This window comes from Salvelinus sp. IW2-2015, linkage group LG10 (genome assembly GCF_002910315.2).
Source record: "Salvelinus sp. IW2-2015 linkage group LG10, ASM291031v2, whole genome shotgun sequence".
In the NCBI taxonomy this organism is placed as follows: domain Eukaryota; kingdom Metazoa; phylum Chordata; class Actinopteri; order Salmoniformes; family Salmonidae; genus Salvelinus; species Salvelinus sp. IW2-2015.
In genome coordinates this window covers 216866-244852 of record NC_036850.1, presented here as the reverse complement: position 1 = coordinate 244852, position 27987 = coordinate 216866, and the positions used below count along the sequence as shown (strand labels likewise).

At 41.4% G+C, this 27987-nt stretch overlaps 1 protein-coding gene across 1 annotated transcript in view; it reads right to left on the bottom strand.

Moving 5' to 3' along the window:
• LOC111969077 (MAM domain-containing glycosylphosphatidylinositol anchor protein 1) overlaps window positions 1–27987 on the bottom strand; it is a 308744-nt gene that overhangs the window by 116671 nt on the left and 164086 nt on the right. The window contains exon 6 of the mRNA XM_070445289.1: window positions 5037–5306. Within this exon, the coding sequence (XP_070301390.1) occupies window positions 5037–5306 (270 nt within the window). The remainder of the gene's footprint in view (window positions 1–5036; window positions 5307–27987) is intronic.

Below are 27987 nucleotides of genomic sequence, written 5' to 3'. Positions count from 1 at the left end.
ATGTAGGGAGGGCCATGATTTTTTATGTATTTTTAATCACGGGAACTATCATGTGTTGTGCTGCAACTGCTACTGCCGGGGGAATCACCTTGCAACTCTTACTGCCCGAGGTGAATGCTCATGTTAATTCATGATTTAGCTTGTGTCCCTGTATCATTTGCGCGTTATTGGCATGTTGCTTGTATCGCTGGCAGAGCACACGTTTGAGATTGTAGTGCTATATTTCCTAATGCTTTGTTGTTTCATCAATGCCTGGCCTGAGCTTCTATGCCCAAAACACTTTGGATGTCTGGACACTTGCTTGTACTGTGTTTTATTCTATTGTTGTAAACATGTGTTTGCACACAAACCCTGTAACTCAACCATAGTTTTACAGTCATCCATAGCTGTCATGCACATAAAACATCTAGGTCAGGCAATATCTTAGGTGTCCTATATTTTAGGGTAGTAGTAAGCCTAGTTACGCGTGCATGTCATTCATGCTTGTACATTGTGTGTATGCAAAGTGTCTTATACCCTTATACCGCTCACTCTGCTACAGTCCTTTTATAATGCTMTGGGTCATGAGCTTTCTGCACAGTGGCTGAGCATAACTCATATCTGACACTATCATGTTTGCAAAATGATGTGGTCCGCTATGTGCACCGTTCAGCAGGAGAGCAGCATGATATCTTGTGCTAATTGGATGGTGTCTGTCGCCGGCTGACATTATTACTGGGTCGCTTCTAATCAGAGTTGTCTGGAATAAGCTCTCTCAAACAGAATGTTTCATTAAAGGTGATAAAACGCTTGATCGCCAACTGCTGATCACCATATGGTGTTTAACAAGCCATCAGCATGCAAGGTAATGCTAGTATCAACAGCCATCCAACACAGCTGGAAGCTATAGCTAGCCTTGTTTGGTCATTGCACCACAATATAGTAACAGCTTCCCCAATAAGGTCCAGGGTGAGAACATGAAATCTGGGTTAGGGTTAGGGCTAGCAGTAATAAAAGGAGCTGTACTGTGAATATGCTATACGTAGCCACCATTGGTTGCTGTTTTGGGGTTTTGTTAGTATATTGTATGTAGTTTTATTCTATTTGATGATAATGTATGTTATGGCTGAGCTGTGCTGCTGTGAACCAGTCTGATGTCTGCTCTTCTCTCTGTATAATGTTTTCTGTTTATATAACCATGTATGCTTTTCTATTCCACATCTGTCTGGCAAATGCAACCTTCCTTATCAATGGCCCGATGGCAGGCTTTCAGTTTATCTTGTGTCAGGACTCTTCGGTTTGTAGTCTGCTCAGGAATCCATCTGACTACCTGCTCTTCATGGCCTACGGAGCAGCGACCAACTTGCATATCAAAGAGTATCTCTCCTCTCTCAGTAGTACAAGTTGTAGTTTCACGCTAAAGCAATGGTGTAAAATAGAGCCCTTAGTATCACAATACTCGATACTGAAATGATACATATTATCTAAAGTCAGAATAACCACTAGGTTTTTAAACAATATGTTGATAACTGGTAGAACAACTAAAATAACAAATATAATATATTCTATTCTACAGTATATTACATTTATTTAAATTTATTTAAAATTTAAAAACACTATATTTAATTACAGAAGAACATCTTAACCCTTCCTTATGCAAAACCATATCTGACACATCCGATCATACAAAATAATTGTACAATTACATCTCGACTATTTTAAAATGTGGGGTTAATTTGCTCATCTATGGCCAAAATATTGGATCAAATGACATTCATTAGACCTAGGATTCATTATTCATTACAGCTTAATCATTTCATGTATTAACTGAATAGTTTAGTTCCAAAACTAAAAGAACACTTTGAAGCTCCTTTCTTGAAGCTTCTATATTGCAATGGTCTACACACCATAGAAATACAATTGGATTTTAGACAGCATACTACGATTCCCATTTCAACACCCAGGGTGCAATCCTCTGCCCAGGGCTGCTAGGTGGCTAGTGGTAGCAAGTACAGCCCTGACAAATGCGAAGTAGTCTAAATATATTACTTTTGGGTTGTAATCACACTATAATTTAATGCTCACTCGCAAAATGTATTAGAATGTAGTTSCTAGTAGAATAACGTACAATGCAAATGTCATGGGTGAAATACTTCTTTATGTTGTTTTGTAACTAAACCCCCCTTGCATAATGTAACATATTTTTCTTACTTGTATTCCCATAGTTCACTTCATTAGAAGAAGCCATACTGTCGGCATTTTCTCTATCCTCTCGCTTCCTTCTTAAAATTGGCTTGCGCTGTGTCAGCTGCATGCACAATTAGCCTGTCTTGCTTACTACTGCCCCATTGAAGATTTAGAATGACTATACACACTCGATCCTATCAATCCATATATGACGTGAGACACATTTGACCCGAAAGTAACAAAAATTCTAGTACCTAACCTTTTTTTCGTGTTTCAGTATACCGTGTGGTCATTTACGGCACAGCATGAGATGAGTAGCTTATTTTTAATTTACCAAGATGGCAAGTTCATCTTGCCTCAGCGAGGTCACTGGGCAGTGAGTAACATGAGAAATAAGCCTACTCTTGGTTTTCTCAGAAGCTGTCCCAGTATGGCGTGCCTTAATTCTCTAGGAAAGGGGGCAGCATTTTCACATTTGGATGAAAAGCATACCCAAATTCAACTGCCAGCTACTCATCCCCAGAAGATAAGATATGCATATTGTTAGTAGATTTGGATAGAAAAAGTTTCTAAAACTGTTTGAATCATGTCTGTGAGTATAACAGAATTTATTTAGCAGGCGAAACCCCAAGGACAAACCATTCAGATTTKTTTTTTGAGGTCACTCTCTTTTCAATGTATTTTCATTGGGAATACAGATTTCTAATTTACCTTCTTGCAATRCCTACCYCTTCCACTGGATGTCAACAGTCTTTAYAAATTWGTTTGAATTTTTTCCTTTGTGTAATGAAGAAGTACAGCTATTTTGAATCAGGGTCACTTGAAGTGTCCTGTTAGATAGAGGCGCGTGACCAGAAAGCATGCTARATATTGTTTTAATCCTGTATTGAACACAGATCATCCCGTCTTTAATTTGATTGATTATTTACGTTAAAAAAATACCAAAGGTTGTAGTACAAAACTAGTTTGAAATGTTTTGGCAAAGTTTACAGGTAACTTTTGAGATATTTTGTAGTCATGTTTCACGAGTTGGAACAGGTGTTTTTCTGGATCAAAAGCGCCCAAGAAATTGACATTTTGGATATATATCGACGGAATTAATCGAACAAAAGGACCATTTGTGATGTTTATGGGATATATTGGAGTGCCAACAACAGAAGCTCATCAAAGGTAAGGCATGAATTCTATTTTTATTTCTGCGTTTTGTGTCGGCACTGTAGGATTGAAATATGCTTATCTCTCTTTGATTACAATGGTGCTAACTCAGATAATAGCATCGTTTGCTTTCGCTGAAAAGCCTTTTTGAATTCTGACATGTTGGCTGGATTCACAACCAGTGTAGCTTTAATTTGGTATCTTTCATGTGTGTTTTAATGAAAGTTAGATTTTTATAGTATTTTATTTGAATTTGGCGCGCTGCATTTTCTCTGGCTTTTGGCCAAGTGAGACAGTAGCATCCCGCCTAAACTTTGATATAAATATGAACTTTACCGAACAAAACATACGTGTATTGTGTAACATGAAGTCCTATGAGTGTCATCTGATGAAGATCATCAAAGGTTAGTGATTAATTTTATCTTTATTTCTGCTTTTCGTTACTCCTCTCTTTGGCTGGAAAAATGGCTGTGTTTTTCTGTGGCTATGTACTGAGCTAACATAATCGCAAGGTGTGCTTTCGCTGTAAATCCTTTTTGAAATCAGACACTTTGGCTGGATTAACGAGAAGTTTATCTTTAAAATGGTGTATAATACTTGTATGTTTGAGGAATTTTAATTATGAGATTTCTGTTGTTTTGAATTTGGCGCCCTGCAATTGCACTGGCTGTTGGTTAGGTGGGACGCTACCGTCCCACATATCCCAGAGAAGTTAACACATTTCATATTACAGTGAGCTCCAAAAGTATTGGGACACTGACACATGTTGTGTTTGCTCTGTATTCCAACACGGTGGATTTGAAAATATATAATGACTATGAGGGTAAAGTGCAGAATGTCAGCTTTAATTTGAGGATAATTTCATAAACTGTTTTGAAATTCCATCACTTTTTGTAGCGGACCAAACGTATTGGGACAAATTCACTTCTATGTGCCTTAAAATAGTGCAAAGTGATGTAAGTCGCTCTGGATAAGAGCGTCTGCTAAATGACTTAAATGTAAATGTAAATGTATTTGGTCCTATATTCATAGCATGCAATGACTACATCAACCATTTGTCTCTTTTCGTTTGTCATCCATCACCATGGTAAGATATCTCTCAAAGGATTTCACATGAATATTACCTCATTTTTATACCCAMMTGAAACAGGAAGCCATGGAAGGCCACAATAAAGTTCCTTAAAWTTAGATTAACTTTTGTTTTTAAGTAGAATGWTCATGCAGATTTWATTTAGTTTGATTTTATTTATAAGGATCTTTTGGGGTGGAAATCATTTTCACAACTATCTTTTAAAGAAAACAAATACAAATATTATWAAAAAAATGTTGCATAAAATATATCAATGGTGCCAGTAATTTTGAATGTGACTATCAWTGACTGGTTTATAACTCAGACGAACAACTTTACTATATTATTTTTTTTCAATGTTCCTGTCTGTGTAATTGCGCATTCCCTTTCTCGCATGAGCTCACGGTTCCTCCATAATATCTGGCATGCTCACGTGAGAGAACAGCTGGCTCTAGTCTACTTATTGTTCCCTCCCCACTCACCCCACCCACCCTGAGACGAAAAATGTGCCAGTGAGATGTCTCGCTATGCGGCAATAAGTAGACCAGAGTGGCCCCGCCCAGATCAGAAAAAATTGGAAAGCCAGATGTCTCCGTTTCTCTTCCGTCTCTGACTGTATATCAAATAGACACACACACACACTCACTTCGGACGAGGAGGTTGACGTTCCTCTTGGCCGGGTTCCCCACGTTGTTGACCGCTGTGCAGTTGTAGAAGCCTGAGTCGGCGGGCGTGACCGAGCGCAGTGTCAGAGTCCCATTCCTTACCAACGAGTTTCTCGGCAATGGGTTGGGATAGCGCGACCAGGTGACAGTGGGCTTAGGGAATCCGGCGGTCACCTCACACGACAGGGTCACGTCTTTCCCGGGGTCCACCACCAGGGTCTCYTTGACAGACAGCCGTAGAGCAGGGGGAGCTGAGGGGAGAGGAGGGTGAGAAGAGTGGAAAAAGTGTGAGTTTGTCATTTTTTAAAATATGCGTCCGATGAGTTGTCTACATTGTTGATAGGATGTTGGCTAGTTGACCTGCAGCCAGAGAGCAGGGGAACTCAGGAGAAGAGGGGGAGAGGAGAAGGTGTTAGTGTGTACATTGCCAGTAGATAGTTCTTGTTCTGTTTTGACTTCTCACACATGCGAGTGGACACACTGATGCTGATGACACAGATTCACGCACGCACGTGCACACACACACACACACAGATCTGCCTTCCAGGCAAGTTCTCCTCTAAACCCAGAGCTGTGTAGACATTAGACGTAGCTTATATCTTTAGTTCTGTGTCTATCTTTAACCACATTCATTAACGACTCCATTACAACTACCTCTCCAGGAGTACCCAAACAACTAGACACGCTTTTAGATGGCTTCGGGCCCAAATCAATATAATTTTTCAGAAGGTAAGATTGTAGCAGTGCGCTCACTTCATAATTTGACTGTGTGGACAACTAAATAGCGACCTGTCGATGTGCCCTTGAGCAAGGCACTTAACCCTAATTGCTCCTGTACRGTAAGTTGCTCRMYATAAGAGTGTACGCTAAATGACTAAAATGCAAATGTGTGGGATCTGAAAGGGCTTCGAAGATACAGTTGACTCGTTGGATCTATCTGTATTGATTTGGAAAGCAAGCTCTATTAAATGACACCGCTACCTCTTATTTATATTGATTTAGAGACAGACGGAAAGAATGTGCACATCTCATTTAGTCACTTTAAAAGGCATTCATTTAGAATAGATTTATGTCCTCTTGGTCTCTTTATAGTTATACTCTCCTTAGAGCATTAGTTGGGAATACTTTAAATTAAGTTGCTCCTAAACCTTTGTAGTAAAACTAGTAACATAATTGTATTAACAATTGTAGTACTTTAGTAGCAGCAACCTCTTAAGGATCGTACCCTTTTTTTCAATTTTTGCCTAAAATGACATACCCAAATCTAACTGCCTGTAGCTCAGGACCTGAAGAAAGGATATGCATATACAACACATTAGATCTGGTAAAAGATAAAACAATCGTAAAAAAATTAAAATGTTTACATCATCTTTGAAATGGGGGGGTCCCGTAGAGGCTAATTGCAAATGAATTGGATGTTAAGACAAGTTTCACTGCAGACATTGTGACAGCCATGCCAGGTGACAAGCCACCAAAACTAGCACAAAGTCAAGTTTTTCTTGTTTCATAGCTGTCCTTTAAAAAAAGAGAGTAGAATGACCTGAAATACAGCATGGCGAGAACATCGAAGAGGGCAAAAAAACTCCAGAACACCAGACAGAGATCGATAGCAGCTCAACACATTGGAAATACAGAGGGCAAAGCTGGGAAGAGTGGAACAAAATACTGTAGAGCAGACAAAGGAGGAAAAAAGAGTCACACCTAGGAGAAAAAAAAAGGTAAGTCCAAAAGGACATTAATCATCAAAGTTGTCGTTTTGACAGAACACACACAGACCTAGCCGTCGGACTTAAGGTGGAAAGAATGGCTGTGGACGGCTTTTCAGTCAGGCCATGCAGTCACACATCCCTAGTGGGCCGAATTTGTTTGCTGTGGAGTATAGTAGTGCATACAGAAAGTTTGTTAACACTTTATGTAAAGATTGTATGAATAAAATGTAGGACATATGTGTTATGGAGGTTGTTATGAATTATACTGCAATTACGGTCCTGACTGGTTTCATGAAGGTGTTATGAATGCCCTATGCATACCCCCTTGAAGTAAAGTATTACAGAAATATTTTGTGTATGGAGGGACGACATTGTGTATGTGCACATTTGCCAAGCATCCAGGAATAACAAAAGTCAAAAGGTTAACCAAACAAATTTATAATTAAACAATAATGGACTTATAAAACTTCTAAAATTCACAAAGAAATACAAAAGGTTGGTAGGTTTTAGATACCAGCCAAACTTTGGGAGAGTGCAATAGATTTTATTTGATCAAGTTTTTAAATGAGCAACTTTGTGTCCACTTTTTGGATATAAGACTATTCTTCTATGAACATGCATGTTTAATTAATCTGCAGACTCCAGTCAAAAGTAGTGCACTATATAGGGAATAGGGTGCTATTTGGTACGCCACCAGTCTTACTGTGTTGTAACTTTAATGAGTTACAGAGTTTGTTTACCATTAATTCATTGAGCGGTATCTAAAGATATTTTCTTTTACAATTATTTACATATGTAAGAGTAATTGTATTAGAATTCATGTGATGGAGATTGAGAGTGTACATATTTCTGTTGTATTGGATTACGCTATTGAATGCAAGTACCAGAATGCCTTATGACAGGAAGTAAAAAAATGTGAACGAGCCAGTGACAAGTTATATTCCTGGCTTCGCGAGCAACTTTCTTTTAATGTTTTGTAGAATCTAAGTGGTAAAATGTAACGTGAACAAGTATTATTACTAAAAATAASCTTTCATCGTACAATCGACGTCCCGAGCGATCACTTTGAAGATAGTTATTCTATATTTTTGGTGCCGAAACCCGGGAGTATGAGCTGCGACGAAGATCAGAGGGAAGAAGTGGCTGAAATGGCTGAGGAGAAACGTCGGCATGAAGCAGAAAGAATGCAACGAAAGCGGGGTACCATCCGAGGTGCCACAACACAGACTTTTGAATCAGATTGACGTGGAAATAACCCAATCAAGTCCGGATACCGATCACTTGAGTACATTTTTTGAATTGCTGTTAGCTAAGGAGAACAGCTTGTTTGAGAAAATGAGATGAAAATGAGTAATAAAAAAACAGGACCTCAATCCACTACCAGCACAGGTGAGTGATGCTAACTCAAACAGATCACAGAGACAATCAGTAAGGCTACCAAAGTGGATTATTGAGAAATTCTATGGAGATGTCAGTATGTGGCAGGAGTGTTGGAGCCAGTATCAGACTGCTATTCACAACAATGATTCACTGTGCAATAAAGAGAAGTTTACCTACCTGGAAACGTATCTCACTGGACCAGCTGCAAAGGCAGTAGCAGAACTGATGTTAACAGACAGTAACTAGGATGATGCAATCGCTCTGCTCAAGAGCAGATTTGGAAGGAAAGATCTTGTGATTWGTGCTCACATGTCAAAGCTGCTGAATCTCACTCCTGTGAAGATATCCTCTGACCTAAATGCCTTGAGGCAGCTATATGATGAATGTGAAATTCAGATTAGGAGCTTAGAATCAATGGGTGTAGTGTCAGAAACCTATGGAAGCCTACTGTGCCCAATCTTACTGCAGATGATTCCAGAGGACATAGCTCTTGACTATAGTCGTCAGAGTGGAGTAGATGATGAATGGAAAGTTTCTGAGATAGTCCGTTTCCTACAGAAAAAGGCACAGAGCAGGGAGAGAGCACTACAAATGACAAGATCATGCAACCATCAGAAAGAGAGCAAACCATGGAAGTCATGCTCCTCCGATGAAATGAAAACAAAAAGACCCAGCATGCCATCTGCTGCGGCACAAAACTGTCTATTCTGTGACAGTGCAGACCACAAATCGGAAAACTGCCCTGACCACAATATTGCTGCACGCAAAGAGAAACAAAATAAAATGGAAAGATYCTTTGTATGTTTAGGACAGAAACACATAGCAAAATTATGTAAAACGTCAAAGACATGTCATGTGCAACATGTATGAGCAGACATCAAATTGCTGTGTGTACCGGTAAGAGGAGTGAGATGCGAGATCCTACTGTTTCTGCAGATGATGTTGTTTCCTCAGTTATTCCCCATTCAGTGAAGATGAAACCAGATGGACAGAACACTGTTTTGCTATAAACGACAAAGGCATGGGTAAGAAGMCCCATCGGGCCGGAAGATAGCTCGTTGCTTACTAGATGGAGGCAGTCAGAGAAGCTTCATACATTAACATCTTGTGAAGGGCCTGAAGCTACCAGTAATCAGACAAGAGGCACTCACTCTTCACACGTTTGGCAGACTACTACCGGCAGATAGTATCAGGCCAAGTGGAGCAACTGACAGAGACACTGGTTGCTTTAGAGAGCACCTTTGGATGGTTGTTGCAGGAACCAGTGTCCATGTCAAGTGTCGCTGAGGCAACATGCATGTTCATCCGACTTGATGAAGACACACTAGTCTCCAAACAACTGCATGCATTCTGGGAGCTTGAGTCTCTGGGTATCACAAGTGAGAAAACAAAACGAAGAGGAAAATTAGGCTCTACAGAGGTTCAAGAAAACAACCACCTTCAAAGATGGACGATACCATGCGGAGTTGCCATGGAAACGAGAAATGCCAGAAATCCAAGACAACTGTAGAATTACTAAGAAARGGTTTGAAGGTCTGAAGAAAAGACTGAAGAAGGATGTGACGTTGTACGGCAGATACAATGAAGTAATAGAGGACTACTTACAACAGGATATGGCAGAGGACATGCCCAGGGACAACGCATCAAGCACAGACAACGTGAAATACTACTTACCTCACCATGCAGTACTCTGAGAAGACAACGTGASGACAACACTGAGAGTGGTGTTTTATGCCTCGTCTTATGAAGATGGCTGTCCATCACTCAATGACTGTCTACTCACAGAACCAAACCCGAATCCGGATCTGCTCAGCATTCAGACTACATGAGATCGCATTCATGGCAGACATCAAGAAGACTTTCCTAGAGATATCCCTAGCAGAGAGAGACTGAGACGCTGTGAGATTCCTGTGGCTCACAGGCCCAACAAGSGGAGAAAATAAAGAGGAACTGTGCATGCCYAGGATGAACAGAGTGGTATTTGGAGCTTCCCCAAGTCCATTCTTGCTTGCAGCTTCAATCAGGAAGCACCTGAAACAATATAAAAGAACAACCAGAAGTTGTAGAGACATTGAGAGAGTCACTCTATGTAGATGACTTCATTGCAAGTTCATTGCAAGTTCACGCGATGTTGAAGAGGCTGACCTTGTGACAACTGCAAAGTGAATGCTATCGACTGCAGGCATGGATCTGTGGATGACCAACTCTCCTGAACTGAAACCAAATGGGAGGTGAGTATGACAACTGACCACCCGTTGGTGCTAGAAATACAAGGGGTAGTGCTGAACGTTTTAGGTTTAGTGTGGAGACTGGGAACAGATGTGTTACTGACCATTCTAAAGCAAAAGAAAAACACAAAGTGCAGTGTTCTGCAGTCGTCTGCACACATCTTCAACCCTCTTGGCTTCCTGACCYCCTTCACCATCAAGATCAAGTACATGTTCCAGGAAATGTGGCAGTCAGAGGAGACTGATGACAACAAGGTTCCAGAAGAGGTGAATACAGAACAAAAGCCCAGTTGCCAGGTCACTGTACRGCTCACAGCAAACAGCACAGACATTACTGAACCAGTGTTGGAGCTTGAAAGGTACAGCAAACTGAAAAGAGTGCTCAGAGTGACCGCCTGGATAGAGAGATTCATAGCCAATGCTAGGAAATACTGGTCAGGTCAGTGAAAACATGCCTGAGAACAGTTCTTGGGAGAGCTTCACTCAACTTTGATGAGATTTGTGCACAGTCCTGACAGAGGTTGATGCTATCCTAAATTCTAGGCCTCTGACCTTTGTGCACAATGAAGTGGATGAAGTGGATGAAGTGGATGAACCACAACCCCTGACACCAGCACACTTCCTGGTGGGTAAAAGACTAACCTCTTTTCTGCCCAAGTCATTTCCGTCTGACACTCAGCACCCAACGCTCAACAAGGAGGAAATGACGCGCAGATGGAAGTACAGGCAGAGACTTGTGACCAGCTTCTGGAACAGCTGGCGAAGAGAATACTTACTTGATCTATAGTCAGCACACCACTGTGACACACCACAGCCCACCCCACTGAAAGTGGGTGATGTTGCACTCATCAGATAAGATAACACACCCAGACAAACCTGGAAACTAGGAAAGATTGAGGAACTGTTTCCAGGCTGAGATGGCCTAGTTAGGTGATGTTCAGTATGTACTGCCTCATGGACTTGTTGAGAAGGCCTATTCAGTTGATATACTGCTTAGAGATTTAGATGAACACAGCTGTTCATCGGGGGGAGGATGTTATAACTTTAATGGGTTACAGAGTTAATGTTTTCAGTTAATCCATTAAAGCTGTATCTATTTACATATGTAAGAGTAATTGTATTATAATTCATGTGATGGAAATTGAGAGAACTATGTACATATTTCTGTTGTATTGTTTAGTATTGGACTACGCTATTGACAGTTAGTACCACAATGCCTTGCTATAGGAAGTAAAAAAAACTAGAATGTGCCAGTTATGTACAAGTGATTATCCTGGCTTTCGCTAGCAACTTTCTTTTATTGTTTTGTAGAATCTGAAGTGGTGAAATATAACGTGAACAAGTATTATTACWAAAAAAAAGCTTTCATCTTACAACCGACATCGAGTCATTACTTTGAAGATAGTTAGTTATTCTGTCACCTGTGCTCCCTCTCCGGCCTCTAGGTCACCAGGCTGCTCACTGCCCGAACTTGCTTCCTGACTCTCAGCGCACATCTTCTATATACTGAGTTGAAAGTAAACATATTACCTGGATAGTCACAATCTTTCATTTAGAATCACTGGCATGTTCAGGGTGCAATGTTATAGAACATGCAGATAGAAATGCATTGTCTAGAACATATATGACTGAGAATTTCGCATCATGTCAGCTCTTTCGTGACATTTCGCTCTGCGACATTATCTTGTTATGCATAATTATTCATTTAGAACCACTGGTCTATTCAGAAGGGTGCAACATTACAGAACATTCAGATATAAACGCATTGTACAAATACTGTATGACAATAATGCCGAATTGGGCAGCATAACAGTTTTATTCATTACATTTATCTTCTGCAACACCCAGAACATTTCCTCACCGAATATATCCCCCTCTTCYCTAATACTCGTCATGTATCTACCCAATGGAGTGCTGGGTCAAAGGTCAATGGTGAGAGCTGACTCCCACTCTAATCCAATGACAGGTGAGAGAGTGAGATGGAGGATAAGCGTCCATCCGCACAGTAATAACCTCGCTCCCCACTCCAATCCAATATGCTTACCCCTTGCTATGGGAAGTGGTGGGGAACACAGTGGGGGGCTAAAGCTTTTCTCTTAGCCCCTGAATTCTCAGAGTAAAGGGATAATCCCATATCGAGACCCCGCAAAAAATAGGAACCTATTTATTAGAGAGACCTCATATCCCTTAGTCTGTAATCTTCCCCTCTTCACCAGATTTCCATCGCAGTAATGAAAAGAGCATGTGGGGAGGCTGGCAGCTGGGGAGGAAAACACACATGAGACAGACAKGGACACACAGATGCGCATACACACATGTGCACAGACAGACACATCACAACTGAAGACAGGCACACACACACATTCACAAAACACAGATCCAACATCTTGCTATACCTCTTCAACTAAGTCATTGTTAATTCTCTTAGGAGGAGCAACAGATTTTCATAGTTATTCATGCATGTATGTCAAGGTTTGAGTTAAATTGTTTCACAGCCATGTATTTCCAAGTTATACACGAAATCATAACATTCTTTATTATGTAACTACAAAGAGTATTGGAAACTGAGGCCATATTGGTCCTCAATAAAAACTCTTAGAGCCCAGAAGAGAACCTTCTCTTGCTTGAAGAAAAAATAAAAACACTGAAACATCCATTTAATAGAATGGTGCAAGGGGCACCATTTCCCTGATCTTATGAACTCTTGAACATCAGTCTCTGGGTGTGTCCCAAATGGCACTCTATTCCATATCTAGTGCACTTCTTTTGACCAGAGTCACATGGCCACTGTTCAAAAGTAGTGCACTAGATAGGGAATTGGGTGCCATTTGGGATGCAGACCTGTGCCAGGTCCACTAGAGCGAAGGTCCAATATAATTATTTAATGAACACAATACTTCACCAGTGTTATTAAAAGTGTCCTGATGCCACCTTTCTTAAGACTGATATCCCTCATAGGGGACTTCCCCAATCCTTCAAAACTACACTTATTACAGATTCGGTCTCAACAATGCGCCACCTCTCACACTGCAGGCCTTAATGCTCAAACCAGTTTTGTTTTTCAAATCCATTTTCGACTACTGACTGTCCAAACAGCAAGTTTCAAGTGACCAAATGGGATTTGTGTAAATTCAGACTGCAGTCATTTGCTAACATGGCTACGCTAGTTGGTGTTTGCACAGTGCTGTAAACCACAGATTATCCATGTTATTGACCAGATACTCATGTGGCCTATTTAACAATGGAAATAATTGTCTTCAAAAATGTATTTAAAAAATGGAAGGCAGTCAGGAGGAGGGATGTTACGTGTCCTACTTATATCAGTACACTAGTAACAACCTAAACATCACATTAGCAAATAAGCCATTCCATTTTTGGGGGACCAAAATCGACACTCTCATTGATCTCSATACAAAAACTTCTCCATTGGTGAGCAAGAAAAATGCCATATGCTGGAGAAAACAGATTTTGGGCCCAATTATCCCTCTTGCGTTGCCTCTTCCTCTCTGCGTAAACTGATTGGTGSTGGTGCTTGTGTTTCCTCTCACTTAGAAGTTGTTGTGTAGCAAGCATTACCAGTGGTGTAAAGTACTTAAGTAAAAAAAACTTTAAAGTACTACTTAAGTACTGCTTGGGGGTATCTGTACTTGACMATTTATTTAACAACTTTTACTTTTACTTCACTACATTCCTAATGAAAATAATGTACTTTTTACTCCATACAGTTTAACTGACACACAAAAGWACTRGTTACATTTGGAATGCTTAGCAGGACAGGAAAATGGTCCAATTCATGCACTTATTGTGTGCTCCCTCTCCGGCCTCTAGGTCACCAGGGTGCTTGTTATGGCGCACACCTGTCACCATCGTTACGCGCACCTGCGCGTCATCAGACTTGTATTATGTTGCGTTTATTTATTAAAACACTCACTTTCTAAACTTGCTTCCCGACTCTCAGCGCACATGTTACACTTATCAAGACAACACATGGTAATCCCCCTTCTGCCTCTGATCTAACGAACTCACTAAACGTAAATGATGTCTGAGTGTTGGAGTGTGCCCCTGACTATCCATACATTTTAAAAACAAGCAAATATTGCCGCCTGCTTTGCTTAATAGAAGGAATTTGATTTATACTTTTACTTTTGATACTTAAGTGTATGTTAGTAATTACATTTACTTTTGAGCTGGTCACGGGTGCACCTCAGCCACGCTCAAGGTACTAAACGATATCATAACCGCCATCGATAAAATACAGTACTGTGCAGCCGTCTTCATCGACCTGGCCAAGGCTTTCGACTCTATTAATCAACGTATTCCTATCYGCAGACTCAATAGCCTTGTTTTCTCAAATGACTGCCTCGCCTGGTTCAKCAACTAGGTACATCGCAGACAGAGTTCAGTGMGTCAAATCGAGGGCCTMTTGTCCGGACCTCTGGCAGCCTCTATGGGGGTACCACASGGTTCAATTCTCGGGCCAACTCTTTTCTCTGTATATATCAATTATGTCYCTCTTGCTGKGGGTGATTCCCTGACCCACCTCTACGCAGACGACACCATTCTGTATASWTKTGGCCCTTCRTTGGACACTGTGRTAWCTAACCTCCAAACGAGCTTCAATGCRATACAACACTCCTTCCGTGGCCTCCAACTGCTCTTAAACGCTAGTAAAACCAAATGRATGCTTTTCAGCCGTTCACTGCCCGCYCCCGCCCGCCCGTCCGACTAGCATCACTACCCTGAACAGTTCTGACCTAGAATATGTGGACAACTACAAATACCTAGGTGTCTGGCTAGACTGTAAACTCTCCTTCCAGACTCATATTAAACATCTCCAATCCAAAATCAAATCTAGAATCAGCTWTCTATTTCGCAACAAAGCCTACATATTCGTCGCCAGACCCACTGGCTCCAGGTCATCTATAAGTCTATGCTAGGTAAAGCTTATCTCAGCTTACTGGTCACGATAACAACACCCACCTGTAGCATGCGCTCCAGCAGGTATATCTCACTGGTCATCCRCAAAGCCAACACCCCCTTTGGCCTCCTTTCCTTCCAGTTCTCTGCTGCCAGTGACTGGAACGAYTTGCAAAAATCACTGAAGCTGGAGACTTATATTTCCCTCACGAACTTTAAACATCAGCTATCTGAGCAGCTAACCGATCGCTGCAGCTGTACATAGTCCATCTGTAAATAGRCCCCCCAATCTACCTACCTCATCCCCATATTGTTTTTATTTACTTTTCTGCTCTTTTGCACACCAGTATCTCTACTTGCACATCGTCATCATCTGCTCATTTATCACTCCAGTGTTAATCTGCTAAATTACAATTKATTTGCTACTATGGCCTATTTATTGCCTTACCTCCTCACGCCATTTGCACACACTGTATATAGACTTCTTTTTTTCTATTGTGTTGTTGACTGTACGCTTGTTTATTCCATGTGTAACTCTGTGTTGTTGTTTGTGTCGCACTGCTTTGCTTTATCTTGGCCAGGTCGCAGTTGTAAATGAGAACTTGTTCTCAACTAGCTTACCTGGTTATTAAAAAATAAAAATTTGGAGTCAGCGATGATATGGTGTGTGGTCCTCCCACTACAACTCCAGAAATGTTGGATTTTTAGAACKAAATACTTTTAGACTTTTACTSAAGTAGTATTTTACCCGTGGTATACGGTCTGATATGCCACAGCTTTCAGCCAATCAGCATTCAGGGCTCAAACCACCCAGTTTATAATAGYAGATACACTATATCTCCCTCTGCCTTGTGATTTACAATCTTCTCTCCATCTCTTTTATGTTTGTGTGTGAAGACCCTTCATTCACTTAGACTSTGTACTAAATGGCACCATTTATTCACTACTTTTGACCAGCCCAGTTATTAAATCTGGCCAGGATCTTTCAGAGTCATAGAGCAAAAAGCAATGAGGAAGAGATGTTTAGTTTTTAAAAGTGTCACATTGTTCTGTTAAGAYTATCGCTATACTGTATATCAAATACTATATCTTGTATGCCAATGATCAAAATAAACAATAACTTTTTATTTACTTGACACAGAGGACAAACCCACACCCACACCATTATACCACTATCTCTGGGTCCTGAGCACTCTATCTACTGTGTTCATCTTATAGCGTCTCTGTCGTGAGTATTCTCCGTCCACTCATATCGTCATGGCAACTGGGACTGGGAATGTCGTGACACCATCTATCGTCTAGGGAACCCGTCGGTAATTAGGGGCCCAGTCAATTATTAATCGGGGGAGCGGCGAAGGGTGGAGGGGAGATTAACGCGGTTAAATGACGCATTTAGATGGCTTCTTAACTAGCCATTTATTAGCCTAGTTCTAACACAGTACCATAAAGCCTGAGAGGAATAGGCAGTCATTGGTGGACCGAGAGTCTGAAGGGAGGAGAGAGACAGTCTTAACTGAATGTTGTTCAGGTGTCTTAAGAGCAGATCTATGTCTGAATTTTAAAAGGCGAGTGTTGAAATACTCACTTAAAACATATACACTGTTAGAAAAAAAGTTCTCTCTAGAACCTAAAATGGTTCTTTGGCTGTTTCCTTGGGATAACCCTTTGAAGAACCCTTTTTGGTTACAGGTACAGATGTTGAATCTTAATTTGATTACCCTTTTGTAGCTGAGAAGTTTCCTGCAGAGCAGGACACACAAACTTGTAGTGTATTAACGGTTTAAAAAYGCTTTTAAAGTTTGTAATTTCCACTTTAAAATTTGATTTGCCCTAATGAAAAATGTATCAACCCTATTAATTAATCCGCATAATATTTCACATTTCCTGTTGCTGCAGAATAATTTTCCTGCTATAGCAAACTGGCTCAAATTAAGATCCTACATCTGRAATTGAAAACAGCTGAATAATCCTTTTGGAACCTTTTTCTGTGTATACACACACATACAATGGACATGTGTGACATGCACACAGTACGACATCCTGCTGTGCATTTTTTGTTCTGCTGGAGTGTGTGTCACTGTATAAGAAGAGAAAAAACAAATCCTAAGCACACACAAACARAAACCTATTAAGACTCCTATGGCATTCATAGTTTTCAACCGAAGGCCGATTCAGGCAGATTCAAGGACGCCCTTATTGGGTCCTTCCAGTTGGGGCAGGAGGAACCACGCCCCAGAATCCAGAGTTTAGCTTTATGCCTGTTGTTTTATGGGGGGAAAGAGGATTTGGTATTGTCACTTAACGGAACAAGTCAGCCCTAATCCCACGCGAGGATTATGATATAAAAAATCTATCAATCCTCTTGTCGTCCGTTTCTGAATCACCAGCGTTTTGCTGACCTACATGGAAAAATATAATCTAACAGCAATTGATGACACAAGGACAGAGCATTGTGAACCCGGGGAACATGCCGTGCGTCGGGAGACAACAAAGCCCTGGTCTTTGCTCTGCCGCTAATGCAGAGTACAGGTACACACAAACAGCAGCGGCACACACCCACACACACACGCACACATACATACATACATACATACATGCGCACATACGCGCGCACACACACACACACACAGAGGAGGCATACAGGCACCTAAAGGTGAACACACACACACACACCCACAAAGAGACCACAAAAATAACAACTCGTCAACTAAACCCTGAAATACATAAACACCAGAAGAACCAAAAAATACATCCATGTACAGTTTCCCACACAAACATCCAGACAAAGTACTCCACACAAACAGAAACACTGATTACGTCTACATGCACACCAATAATGTGGATGTTAAACATATGATGGCAGTAGGCTGAGTATGGCATTAGTCATGTAAACAGGGCGGGAAAGGCCATGTGGTAGTTTGAGCTAATATCACATTGGCTGGTCCCTTTTTAGCCCAGTGGGCCTCTCAAACTTTTTTTTGTGCTCAAAATGATCTTTATCTGGCCTCAAGGGGAAAAAAATATCAAGGCCCCCAATATCGGGGCCTTGAGGAAAAATGGTCCGGTGTGTTAGAAATGCCAGGGCCAATTTTTGGTCCCAGTCCACTCCTGCATYTAAACACCTTACTCTGCTTATCTTAATCGGCATAAGATTATAATCAAAGTAAGCATATGCCGATTAAAACACATGGTTTTCTGGACAAACTTTAAAATGATTAGGACAGCTGTGAATTTGATCTGTTCATACAGTATGCTATCACGAGTAGCTTCCTTCTTTTGTGCGAGTGAACTGAGTTCAGAAAAARTAAAAGTATGCATCTATAAATAGTTTTCACATACAATCTTTACATGTCCGAACTCAGAATCAAATAGGCTTCACAAAAACAACATGGTCGCTGTGGTTGATTTTCTGCATTTATGAAGTCCCATCGAGTAGCCTTATTTCAGATGTGTCCATGTAAACAGGGTTATTAATAATTATAAATTATAATCTATATTTATTGGGGATAGGCCCCTTTTTTCTAAATTTCCCGCCTGAATGACGTGCCCAAAGTAAACTGCCTGTTYCTCAGGCCCTGAAGCCAGGATATGCATATAATTGGTACCATTGGAAAGAAAACACTTTGAAGTTTGTAGAAATGTTAAAATAATGTAGGAGAAAATCCAAAGAAAAACCAAACGGAATTTTTAAAAAATTGAGGGACCATCCTCTTAGAATGGCAAGTATAAGGTCATATTGAAAATTAAGAAATATTGTAGTTTGATTACATTTTAGGGTATCTGAGGAGTAATTAGAAATGTATTTTGACTTGTTGAAACAACGTTTAGGGGTAGATTTTCAGATTCCTTTCTCTACAGTTGAACGAGTGGATTACTCAAATCGATGGCACATACTTTTTGGGATATAAGGAAGGATTTTATCTACCAAAACGACACTACATGTTATAGCTGGAACACTTTGGATGACAAATCAGAGGAAGATTTTCAAAAAGTAAGTGTATATTTAAATCGCTATTTATGAATTTATGAAACCTGTGCTGGTGGAAAAATATTTAGATGTGGAGCGCCTTCCTCAAACAATCGCATGGCATGTTTTCGCTGTAAAAACTACTGTAAATCAGACAGTGCAGTTAGGTTAACAAGCTTTCAGACGATATAAGACACTTATATCTACCTAAATGTTTAATATCCATCATTTGTATGATTATTTATTTGAATTGTGCCCCCTCCAGTTTCACCAGAAGTTGTCCTGCTAGCGGGAAGCTCTAAGGGAAATTGATATTGTAGACGTTTAAATCAAACTGTTATATTAATCTGACTTTTCACAATAATCATACTATTGTGTCCATGTAACCGTAGGAAGAAAAAAAAGATAATCAAGGACAACAACCACCCGAGCCACTGCCTGTTCACCCCGCTATCATCCAGAAGGCGAGGTCAGTACAGGTGGGACCAAGAGACTAAAAAACAGCTTCTAGCTCAAGGCCATCAGACTGTTAAATAGCCATCCCTAGCACATTAGAGGGTGCTGCCCTATATACATAGACTTGAAATCACTGGCCACTTTAATAATGGAACACTAGGGAAAGGGAAAGGAGAAAGGATACCTAGTCAGTTGAATGCCTTCAACTGAAATGTGTCTTCCGCATTTAACTCTCATAGGTATATACTGTATTCTATACAATGTCGCTCTGACATTGCTCATCCAAATATTTTAATATTCTTAATTCCATCCCTTTACTTTAGATTGTGTGTATTGTTAGACATTACTGCACTGTTGGAGCTAGAAACAAGCATTTTGCTACACCCGCAGTAACATCTGCTAAACACCTGTATGTGACAAATAACAATTTGATTTGACATCACTCACTAAAACGGATAAAAAACGAAATCATGGATAATTATAAGGCAGTAGGAGAACTTATAAATTGGCAACAATAATTGCAAGGACTTTTCAAGCAGAAGATTTCCAAGGTAGGCCTATTCTAGTACTTGTATTTCTGTAGGCTGCTTCAAGTAAAGCCCCCTGTATTGTTTAAAATTGCGGGTGTAACATGGACACTAAAATGTATTTTGTCATGTTATTTCATTACCAGATCATATTTGTTGTCATTATATCCAGAATAATGAACAGAAATAGTGGTGGGTGTTGCAATCTCCATCCTACACAATTGTGCACAGTAGACTCAGTGGCCAATCTGAGGTGCAAAGACATATGAAAATATTAACTCATTACCTTAATGATTTCTCTGCTAAATCTAATGAGAGCTTGCTGTAAATCAAGCAGACAACAACAGAATATCAACATCAATTCACTAGGGATATTAGATCCAACATGGATCAAGACAGTGTTGTTGTACATTTTTATTCGGTCTTGGACAGAGAAGGATTCTAATTTCTTCCCGAGACCAGCGGAGTAAAAAACTCATAATTATCAGCTTCCATTCAGTCAGCGCATGAAAGCGCTGAAAAGAGACATTCAAAAGTATCTCAGCCTATCACACAATGTTATGTAAATGAGTTGCTGTATGCGAGGATGCTGGGGCATGCTGAGGGGGGGGGGGTTTGGGGATGTGATTTGTGCGGCGAGTCAGTGCTGGGGTGCACTGACTGTGTTCATCCAAATAAAATACAACTTGATTATTTCATGGTAAATCAGAGTCCTAGACTGTTTCTGCTAGTCAACAAACTATGTGTGAGTTTCAATGGCCTTAGAGGTTCGTTACAAATTGGTGGCAGCGGTGGGATCACCACGTCAACGAGCTAACAGCCACTTGCAAGCTTGTCTAACTCTAGCTGGTTACCTGCGTGGGAAAATGGAGGGAGAAGTCGAACAACACAGGAACAGCAATCAACAACCACCGACCGACTGACAGCCGGTGGTGGATCAGCCGGGTGCCGTGGACTGGCAGATTGACCGGCTGGTGTTCATGCCAGAATCTTTTTAAAGGAAAGATTGGGATTGAACAATTTGAGTTAGCAGTGCAAGTGAATGGATGGCGTGCGTCAGATCGTTCGAACTTTCTCATGCTGTTGCTGAAGGGAAATGAGCAGAGATTTTGTATTACTTTACCTCAGGATACCAAGAACGATTACAACAGTTCGAAAGTGGCTTTGCAGAGGCATCTTGAGCCACTGGAACATGCTGACTGGAATCGTGTATTTTTTCAGGACAGAAAACTTAAGTGGGTGAGTGCATTTGTGACTTTGGGCATGATATAAACAGGCTAGCTTCAAAGGCTCGTCCAGATTATAGCGCGAGCACACGTGATTCGCTGGCACGAGACCATTTTATCACACACATTGGGTGCAGTGGTCTTCGTAGGCAAAAACGTTGGAAGAGGCAATTAGCATTGCTACAGAGCTTGATCAGATAAGGCAGCTAGAATCGCTGGAAAGAAAATACACTACACATTACACAATAAACATGTGTGGGACAAGCAAGGTTACTCTGGCTCCAGTTGGAGACAATGTCAGAGTTCCAAAAGAGTCATTGTGTGAGAGCGTTGTACAGTTGCGGACCGAGGTGCAGTATCTGGCAGTGAGGCAGCCACATCAGAGGGAGACATACCAAAGCATAAGAGTGTTTCCAGGGTGTTCTGCAGAAGCTAAGGTGGGTGCCGCGGGAGGATACAGACCGGACCAGGGGAGAGGGAGGTCTAGGTTCCCCAGGAGACAGAGGACAACCTATGTCGACCAATAGCAGGGCCTGCTGGCACTGTGGTTGCACATTGCACATGAAAAAAAAAATGTTCTTACATGGAAAAGGATAGCGCAATATCAACTTCAACTACATGCACAGCTGTCCGGCCCACAACAAGGATTACTTCAAGTGTTGTGGGTAGTGTGGATTACCTGGAGTGCAAAATTGCTGACTTCAAGTGTGAAGTCATGGTGGACTCGGGAGCCCCGTTTTCCATGGTACACAAATAGGTAGGAAGAAATGCTAAAGCACGGTTAAAGTAGCAAATGTACAGTTTCTCTCAGTCKTGGGGCGCTGGTCCACAGTCATGAACATTGACGGTTTGAAACTGACCAGGGATTTTGTAGTCGCTAGCGACGCCGACCAGTGTGCACTGGTAGGGACAGACTTCCTGGTAAAATAGGGGGCTGAGGGAGTGTGTAAAGTGGTGCTGATGAATGACACAACTATCCCCTCTAGAAGTTAAATGTTTATAACTGGTAAAGTTGAGGGTACAGTAAACAATGACAAAACAGAGGGTCTTCATGAGCCCTGTGTTGAAGTCACTGATACAGTAACGTGTTGCTAGCATGTAGCATGTGCAGCTCAGTGAAGGGGAAACTGCCAGTGCTTGTGATGAATGTTAATCCAGAATCACAGTTACTGAGGGAGGGCACTGAACTGGGGGATTTCTCTATCTGGGAGAAGGGTAGGGAAGACACTACCATTGCTAGCCAACAGGATMCTAACCAGCCGCCATACTCTCCCACCACAGCAAAGTGGGACGTAGAGCTGGACAGATTGCAGCCAGCTAACTGAGGTGCAAACTGAGAGCTGTAAAGGAAATGGTGGGGATGTTTGTGGGAGTATTAAGCACTGGTGATTTTGACTAGGGCTGCACAAAACTAGTCCAGCATAGGATTGACACAGTGGACAGCAGGTCTATCAAACAAGTGATGAGGCCTGTTCATCTGCAAGCAGAGTTTGACAAACATCCAGCAATCCATGAGCAGCACCAGTGGTGCTAGGAAGAAAGAAGGACGGCTCAATCAGGTTCTGTGTGGATTACAGAAGGTTAAACGTGAGGACTGTAAAATATGCTTATCCACTGCTCAGTGGTTTTTTACTTTAGACTTAGCCAGTGGATACTGGCAAGTCGAGATGCACCCCGAGGATCGTTGCAAAACTGCTTGTGTGACAAAGTGAGCGCTTTCGAATTCCAGGTCATGGGGTTTGGGTTGACAAATGCTCCAAGCAGCTTCCAGCGTCTCATGGACCTGATGTTGGCTGATTTACAGTGGACAACATGTTTGGTGTACTTAGAAGACATCATAGTATTTGGTCATACAGTCCAAGAGCATGTGAAGCGTTTAGACAAGGTTTTCAGCAGATTGGAGCAGGCGGTACTTAAGGTGAAGCCATCTAAGCGCCATTTGTTCAGGTCACAGGTGAGATACCTGGGCCACATAATCTCGGCTGAGGGAAGGTCCACTTACCCCATCAAAACAGACAGTCAGGTCATGGCCTAGCCCCAAGTCACTGACAGAGGCAAGAAGATTTTTAGGCCTGGCGTCATACTACACGAGGTTCATACTATATTTGCAGCTATGGAGGAACCTTTGTACAGATTGACAGATAAGGGGAAAATGTTTGAGTGGAACGCGACGAGTGAAGTAGCCTTTAATGAATTAAAGACCATGCTTACCACATCCCCCATACTTGCTTTCCCAGACCCAAATCTAGATTTCATAATGGATACTGACGCATGTGACACAGGCATAGGGGCAGTCCTCTCCCAGAAACACGAGGGTAGAGAGAGAGTAGTAGCACATGCCAGTCAGGCACTGTCAAAACAGGAGAGGAATTATTCAACTACCAAGAAGGAGCTTCTTGCTGTGGTAGTGTTTCTTAAATATTTCAGACACTTTTTGTTGGGGAGGAAAATTCTACTGAGAATTGATCACAGCTCACTGAGGTGGCTGAGTAACTTCAAACAACCTGAGGGACAGTTAGATGGTTAGAGAAACTGAATCAGTTTCACTATGATATTGTCCACAGGCCAGGGAGACTGCACAGTAATGCAGATGGTGTGTCACACCGACACACACAGACAGAGAGTGTAGACACAGCCGACTCACAGGGGGCCACTGTCAATCTGAGAGCTATCGAAAACAAGCCTCAGGATGTCTCGATTGAGCCTGTATTTGGAGTTCAAACAAGCCAGGCATTCCCCACAAATGCAGTTTTCCTTTTGGAAGCTCAGGATAGAGACCCAGTGGTCTCCCAGTTAAAGACATTGGAAAAAGAGGTTAGAGCAGAGCTCCCTATGGAGTTGCAATCAGAGCCAAAGTCCAGGCCTTTCAAACAAGAGTGGGGGGCATTAACCCTAACCCTAACTATGAGACGGATGACACCATCTGGAGAGGGGTTGTACCAGATGAGCTCGTACATGAGGTACTTACCTTTATCCACAATGATAGAACAGGAGACCAATTAGGAGATGAAAACTCACCAGTAAAATCAGAGCAAGATTTTATTGGCCAGGCTGGCAGAGAGCCATAAAGCAGTGGTGTAAGGGCTGTGTGGCGTGCGCCGCATACAAGTTACAGGGTCCAGCCCCCAGAGCGCCCATGACAAGTTCTATCACAGGCCACCCTTTTGAGAGGAGAGCTGTAGACTTAATTGGTCCGTTTACAGTGACGGGACAAGGTAACAAAGATATTATGGTAGTGTCGGATTACTATACTAGGTGGTCAGAGGCATAAGCCATACCCAATCAGGAAGCAGTAACAGTGGCCAAGAAACGTTGTGTTGAATTTTTGTTGAAGCTAGGCGTTCCTAGCTCTACCCATAGCGACCAAGGGCAACATTTCGAATCTACTCTTTTTAGAGAGATGTGCAATCTTTTACAAATGAACAAAACAAGAATCACTCTGTACAACCCACAATCAGATGGTTTAGTGGAAAGAATACACAGAACTCTGATCAACATGCTGGTACTTTTTGTTGATGACAATCAAAGAAATTGGGATGAGATGCTGCCATATGTGATGATGGCATACAGGAGTAGTGTTCAATCCTCCACGGGGTTCACATCATACAGGGTGCTGGGCAGTACTGAAATTACTTTATCAGTTGATGTGTTTATGGAAACACAACAATATGAAGGGAAACAGTATGTTTCTCAGTATGTGCAAAAGGTGCAAGGGTATTTAAGCACTGTAAGGGAAGCTGTAAAGAGAAATCACCTAAAAGACACAGGTAAACAAAAACAATACTTTGATCTAAATGTGACACCCCAGAGGTATGAGGAAAATAATTGTGCTGCTTAGGGATTACCAGAGGAAAAAGGGGTTGTCACCAGAACTGATAAATAAATTCAAGGGTCCTTTCAAAATTGCAAAGAAACTGTCAAAGGTGCTGCCTGAAGTAGTACAGTGTAATGGATCTTATTGTGCCGTGGTGCACTACAACAGGCTCAAACCTTACTTTGGGGTAGTTTCAGAGCATGATGTCTCCTGGTGTGGTTTAAGCATTGTTGTGGACTTAGAACATCCCGTTTTTATATATTTTTATCAAAAAGGGTGATTTTGAGAGTGAAAATCTGAAAATATTATTTTTCACACAGGGCACCTTTCCTTCACACAGGACCCACTTGTCCAGGAACTACTACATAGGGTTGATGGAAAGTCCATTCACTCTGAAATAATAAGCCAGTAGGTCCCAATAATAATACAAAAACACAACTAATTATTTCTCAAACTAAACTTTGCGAAAAACAATTCACATTTATTCACACAAAATAACCAACTCTTTTCAAAGAGTTGGCCAACAACAGCATGCAAGCTGCAATAAAAAAAACAGTTCCACTCACCAGAGGATGATGAAACGTAACTTCTTGTTAAAAGTTATTCTTGAAAAGGGACAAGCTAACAAATTAGCAACAACCTCATCTTCGATAACACCTGCTGCAGCCGCTGCAAACAGGCCTAAAATAAAAGCTTGCTAGCAAGACCGTGGGAAAACTACTGCTTGCTGTTGCAGTGACCTGTTGGCCTTCGACCGCTTGGCAATTACAAGTCAATGTGATTGGTTGATTCCACTCTCACTCCAAAATTTTGCCCTAATACAGTTGAATGGCAGATGCCTTCTATCAAGCTTCTGCTGGCCTAGACAATGTCTGACTTAGCTAGCTAGATTTAGCTGCCCAGAGACCACCAAAGAAACATCCTGATTGGACATTTTTTTCCCTTCAGTGTTAACCTTTTCCTTTCTGTTAGCAGTTGATGTTACTCTTCAATAACAGAGACCCCAAAGCAAATCAGGGGGAGAAAAATAGGTTTATTCAGAGGATAAATCATAGATGTTATGCCAAGAGGGAGATTCATTCTCCCCTGTCCTCAGTGATTCTATCCACAGAACAAAGGCCATGATGTAATTTATAACCCCCAACCATGGCCTGTGGTTGACCAATTACAATTCCTTGCAGTAAAATTGGCCCAAAGGCCAGATTACAAGTATCCTGTTTCAGGCTACATATATAGACAAATTCCTCCCATGTCTCTGACCCATTGATCATTAATTCCCTATTACAGAAAAAACACTATTTCCATTGATTGTCAATTCCTTATTGACCCTTAGTCCTCTGCGTTGTGTATTATTTTTAAAATATTCTTATATTTCTAACAAAAATGTAAGGGATTAAATCAGAACGTCATTGAAAATATTATTATTATTATTTTATAAATCCTTAGGCTTCTCTGAAAGCATAGAAGGCCCTCATTGTTCCCCACTGTGTTTGGGTTAGTATATTTGTACTCCGCATGCATTTTCTCACCATTCTTAATGTCTAAAGAATCAATATGTTCTTATAAAATATAAACACAGAAATACTGGGCATTTTTAACTCTTATTATGGTGATGATTTGACAAAATTACAGTCATTGAATTGGACTTGCGTTTTTCTGTTCTTCGTAGCGACCTCTCGTCCCCCTCCCAGTCTCGGTCTTGACTGACTCGATTTGCTCCGGTCTTGAATCGGTCTCACTTTAGGTGGTCTTGAAAACAACACTGGATTCAGGAACAACTGTCTTCACCGGCGAAACGAATGAGACATCGAAATATTCAGGATATTCCTTGAACACTTTTCTTCCAGCACTTGGGCTGTTGTTACATCGCATACGCTATCACAACAGCTGTGAGTCACTTGACTGTCATTCAGGAAAAACCTTCCTTGATCAGATGATGTGTGAAAATATCACAGCGTAATAAAACAACTCGACACAATGCACATCTAAGAAGTACTATACATAATTATTGAAGACCCACGTTAATGACCGTATATATTTAGGTTTGTATTAAGTATCAAGGTAAGGTGACTCTTTCAGTTACAAGCATTCAATTTTGCAATCACATACATTTTGGGGGATTTGTGTCGATTTGTGCCGCTTTCAAGTAGATGTTCTGTATTGTTGGGAGCAAGGTCCCAGTGATGTACTGGGGTGTCTTCAACACCCTRTGGTCGTGAACGGAGCAATTCCAGTACGAGGCCATGATGCAACCAGTCAGCACGCTCTCGATGGTGCAGCAGTTTTATTTGGAGAGGACCTGGGGTGGCATGTCAAATWTCTTCAGCCGCCTTAGGAAGTAGAGACGCTGTTGCACCCTCTTGACAAGAGTGGTTGGTCCATGTCAAGTSCTCGGTGATTACGTTGGACATTGAGGAGGCATCATCCTTTATCATACTGATCAACCAATTGATTACCCTTGATTGAGGGAAAGAAACTACAAAACCTAAAACAGCAGAGAACCCCCCTACTCTTACACACCACTGTGTCCCAATGCATCCTGTCAGCTGGAGTCTGAGGCGCTAAACCCAGCATGGGTGTGGTGTAATTGTTCCTCTCCCTACTCTCCACCTCCACCTCCACCCCCCCTCCCCCCGGTTCTGGGCTGGCCTGGATTGATTGGATGGGAGAGCAAAGGTGTGTGTGTGCAACAAGCTCTCATATTCTCA